This window comes from Oryzias melastigma, linkage group LG4 (genome assembly GCF_002922805.2).
Source record: "Oryzias melastigma strain HK-1 linkage group LG4, ASM292280v2, whole genome shotgun sequence".
NCBI lineage: Eukaryota > Metazoa > Chordata > Actinopteri > Beloniformes > Adrianichthyidae > Oryzias > Oryzias melastigma.
The window spans coordinates 8,550,279-8,558,270 of NC_050515.1; the positions used below are offsets into that span (position 1 = coordinate 8,550,279).

General features: G+C 35.4%; 1 protein-coding gene across 3 annotated transcripts in view; it reads right to left on the bottom strand.

Moving 5' to 3' along the window:
- Nucleotides 1-339: 339 nt before the first annotated feature.
- prkacba (protein kinase, cAMP-dependent, catalytic, beta a) overlaps nucleotides 340-7,992 on the bottom strand; it is a 14,663-nt gene continuing 7,010 nt past the window's right edge. For all 3 annotated transcript variants that reach the window (XM_036211482.1, XM_024279091.2, XM_024279089.2), the window contains 8 exons: nucleotides 7,111-7,239; nucleotides 6,510-6,608; nucleotides 5,984-6,066; nucleotides 5,770-5,896; nucleotides 4,070-4,165; nucleotides 2,836-2,958; nucleotides 1,929-2,093; nucleotides 340-1,856 (listed from right to left, as the gene is read on the bottom strand). In XM_036211482.1, the coding sequence (XP_036067375.1) occupies nucleotides 1,731-1,856; nucleotides 1,929-2,093; nucleotides 2,836-2,958; nucleotides 4,070-4,165; nucleotides 5,770-5,896; nucleotides 5,984-6,066; nucleotides 6,510-6,608; nucleotides 7,111-7,239 (948 nt within the window). In that variant the 3' untranslated portion in view covers nucleotides 340-1,730. The remainder of the gene's footprint in view (nucleotides 1,857-1,928; nucleotides 2,094-2,835; nucleotides 2,959-4,069; nucleotides 4,166-5,769; nucleotides 5,897-5,983; nucleotides 6,067-6,509; nucleotides 6,609-7,110; nucleotides 7,240-7,992) is intronic.

A 7,992-nucleotide genomic window follows, 5' to 3' on the forward strand; every position in this document is an offset into this window, starting at 1 on the left:
AAAAAAAAAAAAAAAAGAGAAAAACCACAGAGATGACACTGTGTCCTTGGAGGAATTGGACTAATTCTGTTGATCTGTCCTGCTGACAAAGAGCTTACAAATATTGGAAGCCACAATAGGGAATGGTGTTATAAATGATCAGACAGTGGATATTGTTTTAATGTGCTAAATCCCTTCATAAAACCTTGATTTTTTAAATAATAAATATGCAATGTATGCAAAAGCAACACCAGGATGAATATCTTACAGAAAATGTCTGATTTGGACTCTAGTTCCTTTGATGTAACAAATTCTGTCCATTATGGCTCTTGAAGTTGATAAAATAACATTTAAATTCCCTTTAAATAGATATATATATTTTATTTATTTGAAAATACCTTATGCAGCCTGATAAAACAGACTGAATAGATATTGTCCTGTCACAGTGCAAGTGATGAGACTACAAGTTATACACAGACTAAGCATATGGATAAAACAAGAGCTGAACAAGATGAATAAATACGATATGATATATCCTTTTTCTGCTATCATGACAGTTAAGTGCTTCACTTTTGCTTCAAGTGGATTATGCCAGGGAGATCAAAACAACTCATCTACTGCTTTAATGCCTCAAGCTGTGACACAAGTTGAGTGGAAGAAAAAAAAAGAACACACAAACCAAAAACAACACAACAAGACATTGTGGTAGCATGACACGACACTGCTGTACAATCATAAAAATGCAAGTTAAAAAATAAGATGAAATGTTTAATGGATGAGGTGTGCTCTGCTCAAACAAAGCAGTTAAAAAAAGCACAAACCAAAGAGGACAAAGTCTGTCCACATGAGCAACATAGCTTCACATCCATGATATATCAGAAAGATAACCTCTTGGAGTGACCTTTCAACTATTGAAAATGTCATCAAACAAGTCGTCTTTGAAACATACCAAAAAGCTACTTATTCTTTAGGTCCTTTACCTGTGAGTTAATAGTCGTGCATGTGAAAAATGTACACTTCCAATCCAATAATTAAACAAAATTTTAAAAATAAATAAAACTTTTTGACCAGATTCACCGTTTCATTTCTGAGAATCGAATACTGGAGTGGTAAAACTGAGAACAATATCAGCATCTCTCTTTCCACTTTATATGTATTTGTTTGGCCAAGAAAAAGTAAAAATTTCCAGTGTTTTTGTCTAAGACTGCAGTACAGTGTGCATGAATCCAGGTCTTAATCATGAAAGATTACAGTGTTGATTCTGAATTTAAAGCTACAAGACACTCTGGCATGTAACGGACAAATAATAATAATAATAAAAAACGTAAAACAGTCCCTTTCATTCTCGCTAAGCCTAAATATGAGTAACACCAGCTAATACGGTCGCTCTTTGTGCCTCTTTGAAATCAGATGAAAAGTAGTTTTCCTGTTGCGTTGCGCATGGAACTTAAATAAGGAGAGGGAAGACACCCAAAAGTGGCAAACACAGACAATTAAAGACAAACGATGATAACAAGGTGGTTTGGTACAGAGTGTTGCAGCACAAGGGGGTGTCTGCATAATGTGCCTGTGTGTGGGTCAGATTTAACTGCACGCAGGACCATGGCAAAAAATACCTCATTCAGCTGTGTGGACGTTTTGTCTGCAATTGTTTTAAGCACGCAATGGCCTCGTTTCCACTTTAACTCCCAACTCAGTCCAGAAACACCAGAGCCCCCCCCACCCCCCCTCCCCGACCATCAGGACTTTCACTAGAAATCTGCAAACTCTTTTGCACACTTTTCTGTTTGCGAGACACGGATGTCCTCCTCTTCGTAGTCATCGAAGTTGCTCGTGTCTCCGGGTCCTCTGCACTTGGGCAAGAAGGGAGCTTCAATCTGGAAATGGAAAGATGATTAAAACAAACAAACTACAAATACATTTTTTTTCTTTTCTACCATAAACTGTACCTTTCGCTCGTAGACTGCAATCCAGTCTGTTGTGGAGAACCACTTGTGGTTTTTGATGTCATTCACACCATTTTTGAGGTTGCCGAATCTCTTCGTCAGGTCTACCTGTAACAAGTTCCTCAGCAGGTCCTTCAGATCAGAGCTAAAGTGGGAGGGGAATCGAACCTACAACATTCAGAAGAAGGGTTCGAGTGAAACGTCTCTTGATTTTTTTTAAATATTGTTAGCTGTGTAACTAAAAGACAACAACTTAGCCCATAAAGTAAATCCTTTTTGTTTTAAGTCCCACTCTGATCATCTTTTGATTTATTGTAAAATCGTTCCCAGAAGTCTTTTTAATTATGATTATGCCATTTTTAGACAAAGTAAAAAAAAGTGCTGTTTTCTAGGACACAATTTCTGCAGAGCGGCAGTAGTTTATCCCATCATCCATCTGTTTACAATCTCTCCCACTAGCTTACAGCCTCTCACAACGCAAAAAAAAAAAAAAAAAAAAAAAATGTGAACAGTATTGGAGCTATCCAGTTTTTGAGCAAGATGTCAGCTCAGACGAGGAAAACAAAGACGTACATGGATCTATTTGTAAACAAGTGGATGCCTCAGAATGGAGTGGAACTGGGGGCTTGTGGCTTGCTGTTGCTACGTCACACCTACAAGTTTTTTCCAACTGCATTTTTGCGTCTGTTCCTGATTTAAACCTATTTAAATAAAGTAATACTTAGAAATGCAATTTAAAGATCAATTTTCTTTATGCATGTCCTAGTTATGACACAAGGACATGTTAAAAAAAATACAATTTTCATCAGAGTGGGTCTGTCTTTTAACTGGGTTTGCACTACGGATGTCCCGATCAGATCAAGACATCTCTATAGCTCAAACATTCAAAGAACTTTTAATGCTTGCATACTTTGCCGGACACAATCTTTTCATAGATCTGGATAGGCTGGTCTGCAAAAAACGGGGGGTAACCAGCAGCCATCTCATAGATGAGGACTCCAAGTGCCCACCAGTCCACAGCCTTGTTGTAGCCCTGGAATAATAATGATAAAAAAGGAACATAAATCAATAATCATGCAGAATTCACACATCTAGGTGTTATATTTAGCTACACATTACTGTGATAGAAGTAAAACTGTTTATTTATCGTTAGATTTAGAGGTCAAAATAACATTATTTTTAACAGTTCTAAGACTTAAGACAAACATTGATGATCTCCACTAAGCATTCTGGGCGCTTCAGAACAAAATCAGGGAACAGACCCTCCATTTCTTGTAAAATCAACTCTGTTCTTTCTGGTATCTAAAGCATTTGATTTAATGACTGGCAGCACTGAGTGGAAGATATTTACTGAACATGTCACGACCCAACTCCTGATCCCCAAGGAATATTCCCTCCTCCCTCAAATCAAAGCTGATGTGTTAGCAGTAATTCCAGTCTACCTGGTTTGACTCTTCAGCTAAGCTGAACACCTCATAGCAAAGTGAATAAGAAGTCTGTTCAAGGCAAACACTGAAATTGGACACCCTCCCTTGATTAGTTTAACTAAAACAATCCAGAAGCTACAAAGTTCATGCAAATCAGGAGGAAGGTTCGTATTCAGGTCACTGGGATTGTCTCAGGTTTTTCCTGCAAATACTATGTTATCCTTTCCATTGTAATTTTGAAATTCAGCACCTCATTTTGGTTAAAACAAGATCACATATTTGCAGTGTGTAAAAAAAAAGTTGGTTGAAGCTAGGGGTGTGTATTAGCAAAAATCTGTCGATACGATACATATCGCAATATGTCCCAGGACTATACCAGAACAATTTTTTTTTTTTTTAAGAGTATGATTAAGAAAAAAACTAAATCATACTAAGTAGTACAGATCTCATAATAACAAAAAACACAAGACTTACAAATAAGCTCACACATAAATGAATTAAATATCGTCTTGTCGGCATTTAAAAATCGATAAAAGTATCGCCAAATGAAATATCAAATCTATTTTCCCCCACACCCCAATTAAAACGATCTCCAACAGCTTTTAATGTGTTTTTTGAAAAATATATATTTCAAATTTAATCAAAATAATACACTTTCTTGTGAATCTTCTCCGAAATAGTTTTAAGAGTTTCATAGCTGGATGTAAAGGGGGTCACCTTGCTGAGGATGATCTCTGGAGCAAGGTACTCAGGAGTCCCACACAATGTCCAGGTCCTGCCCTTTACTCGCTTGGCAAAGCCAAAGTCTGTGACCTGAAGGAAAAGAACAGAAACAGTCGGGAGAGCTGATCGACAACAAATCAGTAGCTCTTTCACAAGAAATTTGGTTTTAAAAACCACAACAGCTTTTGTGGTTTTGCTGCCTGTTAGAATCTGTTTCCCCGAGTAAAAGGAAATAAGCAGATTCACATTAGCTGATGAACTAAGCAGAAATAATCAAGAGGTGAATTAAAATTACTAAATCAAAATATATATTTATATTTTGTCACATTATATATATATATATATATATATATATATATACATACATATGAACATTTTTCAGGCTACAGACTCGTTTACATTGGACAATATTTTTTTATTAATCGGTCCAAATAGGCTGAAGTTTGAATTTTTAACCTTCCGCTTTCTGAAAATTTATTTTTAAAATAAAATGCTAAAACAAGAAATTTTGTACAAAAAAAAGTCTAAAAATATCAGTGAATTTTTTTCTAATACAGATATGAAGATTGAATGAAAAAAAGTTGTTGATTTGTAGAAGTCGTTTCTGATTTAAAAAAAAATCAATAATAGAAACATGCAATTTTAACTATCAATCCAGACTCCAATTATCTTTCAAGTCAAAAAGATTGATCATATTTTGTGTTTAAATAATTCCTAATTCACTGGGTATTTTTTTTCAACACAAATGAACATTTCTGTGCTAAAGTTTCTGAACCTAATTCAGCCTTGCTGCAGGAAAATTCTCAAATATCTCTTTTACAAGTTTCCACAAATCAGTAACTTTATTTGACTGAATCTCCATTCTCTGCAAAATGTTTGGTTTGAACTTAGCGATGAAAATTTTCTCTTTAATGTCAAAGTGGAGGCTAACAACCGGACGCTAGCTTTAGTTACAACTAACTTTTAAGGTGCGATGGATAAATAAAGCAAAATAAAATGACAACCGTCGTAAAACTGTGTGTCCAACTTTACAATCAGTGAAAGTCGAGAGTCTGTCGGTGTGTTTTAGACAGAGCAGCTTCTGCTACATGAGAATAACTGTCTCAATAATTCTGTATGTTTGAGGACAACTTGTTTTTTTTTCTATAAATATCAGCATTTTTTTTCCTCTGAAGTCAAAGGTTCTAATTCGGCTTCCTCACTGGCTCTTCTCTCCCAGACAAAACTTTCCAAACATGTTTTATTGTTTGGTTTTTGTTAGCTTTTAGCTTTGGGCTGCTAGCTTAGCAATCCAGACAGCCGCTTTAAGTCATGTGACGGCAGTTTTTCAAAGTAAAACCTCCTTCAGGATAAGAAAATAAACTATATTTTCTGTATAGAAAATACACTCTTATTCATTTTTTTGTCTACTCCCGAATAAAGAAATACTCAAAAGTGCAATTGTTAGCTTAATATATGTCAAAGTGCAATTGTTAGCTTAATATATGTCCTCCATCATGACAAAAATGCCTCAAGAAGACTTTAAATGACCAAAAACCCAATTTTCATCAGAGTAGGTCTTTAATAATGAATAATTAATTTCTGGTGGATTGCGTCAGGATTATTAGAACACACTACGGTAGAAGTCAAGTATTTGAGGAATTCACACATGTTCTCTCAAGGTTTGCCAATAAACAACCAGATAAACTGGATACCTGGATATATCCATGTTGATCTATGAGCAGATTTTCGGGTTTCAGGTCTCTGTAGATGAGGTCTAAAGAGTGAAGGTACTCAAACGTGAGCACTATCTGAGCTGCATAAAATCTTGCATGGTGTTCACTGTGAAAGAGAAGTCAATGGCGTCAGACAGAGCAGAATGGGGACGGAACAGGACAATATATAAAATAAAAACAATGTGCACAACACCTGAACCGCCCAGTGCGTCTGAGATGGGAGAACATCTCTCCGCCGGGCACATATTCCATGACCATGTAGAGGTTTGAGTTGTCCTGGGGAAGAAAAAAAAAAGGCGGTAAAAACTGAACATTTTCATCAAAATTTATAAAAAAAAAAAAAAAAAAAAAAAAAAAACATTTTTAAGGTATTTTTTCAAAATGTGGATTAAACAAAGGCTGCAATACATACACTCCACTGATTTGTTTGTAATGATATCACAGTCTAAAATGCAAAAACGAACACAGACGCTGTCATACAGTTGCAAACGGTTTTCCTAGAGTTGCCAGTCGAGTTCTGCGAGTGTTCTAGTTTGGCAATATGCAAAAACAGAAAATGAAAAACCCTCCCGTGTTGTTTAGTTAATAAAAAGTTCAGTGTCCCTAAAAACAAAAACACTGGAAACAGTGAGGAATGGAGGGCGATGATATTTATCTACTGGATTTAACATTTCTAACAAAATAAAGTCATGTAATGCAAAAAAAAAGTGTTTTGGTACCTTAAAAGCATACACCAGTCTGACGAGGAAGGGGAAGGACACAGCTTGAAGTATTCTCTTTTCGTTCAGAGTGTGTTCTATTTGCTTTAGTTTCACCACCTAAAAGCAGCAAAAAACAGAAACAAACACGTGAGAATCATTGAAGCTTCCTCTTTTTTTTTTTTTTAAATCTAAAGGCCTAAACTGTTAATTTATTATATGAATAAGAAGTGAGGAAACAAAAAGTTTATGAGACATTTAGGAAGAGAAGTTGAACCCACAGGTTTTGAAAAAGCAGTTTGGTGGCTCGTTTGCGGAAATGAAACTGAAAGTTGGACCGATCTAACTCCTAAAACGTTTGTTAAATCAGCAGAGGACCCATGAAAGCAGTGCAACAAAGACATGCAAGCTTGCATCAGCGACTATGAAGATCAAAAACTCTCATGTGTAGGCCAAATGAGGTTTTTGGAGATAACGTGCGTGTGGTGCAAAAAAGGATGCGCTGTATTTCCCTTTATGAAAAACATGCCTTGTACATTCACGTGTAGTGAAGTTGTATTTTTTTGCAGAAGTAGCTTATTTTAGCTTGGCCATATAGAAGTTATTAAAACTATGCACCTACCTTTTGTTTGTCCAGGATCTTCATGGCATAGAACTGGTTGGTTGCTTTGTGTTTCACAAGCATTACCCGTCCAAAGGAGCCAGTACCCAAAGTTTTAAACCTCTCAAAATCATCCAGGCTTGTTGTGCACTGAGGGAAGACACCACATGCAAAAATGAGGCAGCAAAAAAAGGACATAAGTTCTGGAAAAAGGACATATTCAATGCAAATGTCTTATAAGTACAAGGTGAATTAATGACATTTTGAGCCAGCATGATGTGGACCATTTTAAAGTCCCACTCCAACTTTATTTTTTTCTATTGCAAAATTGTTCCCAGTGGTCTTTTAATGATGATTATGCAGTTTTTAGAAGAGTTTTGAATGTTGAGGCACCTCACAAGTCGATTATATAACGATTCAAGAGGCAATGATTCAATTATGAAACTATTATCAAAGCATCCAGATCTGCTTTTTTAAAAGAAATGCTTCTCTATACAAGACACTAAACAAATATTACTTTTCTCCACCAAAGTGCATTTTTAAGTAAATACAATATCTGTAAGCTTGTTACTTTTACTTTAAATCATATAAATTTTTTGTTTATTGGTTAATTAAAATTCATAAAATGATTCAGAATTGTTTATGGATCATAATTGATGCATCTAAAAATCTAATGTTTTTCCCACCATTAGTATTAGTTTTAAGACATGTGGCATGACACAGAGGTAACCCAACATGATTTGAATATAGAAATACTCAGAAACTGAGTTTTAATCTTAAATTATGTTATATACGTCCTAATAAAAACACTGTTTTCATTGGAGTGGGTCTTTAAATTCAAACAATTGTCCATTAGAGATGCAACAATTCACTTTTCCTGGTTCAAATCTGGATTTTTTGGTT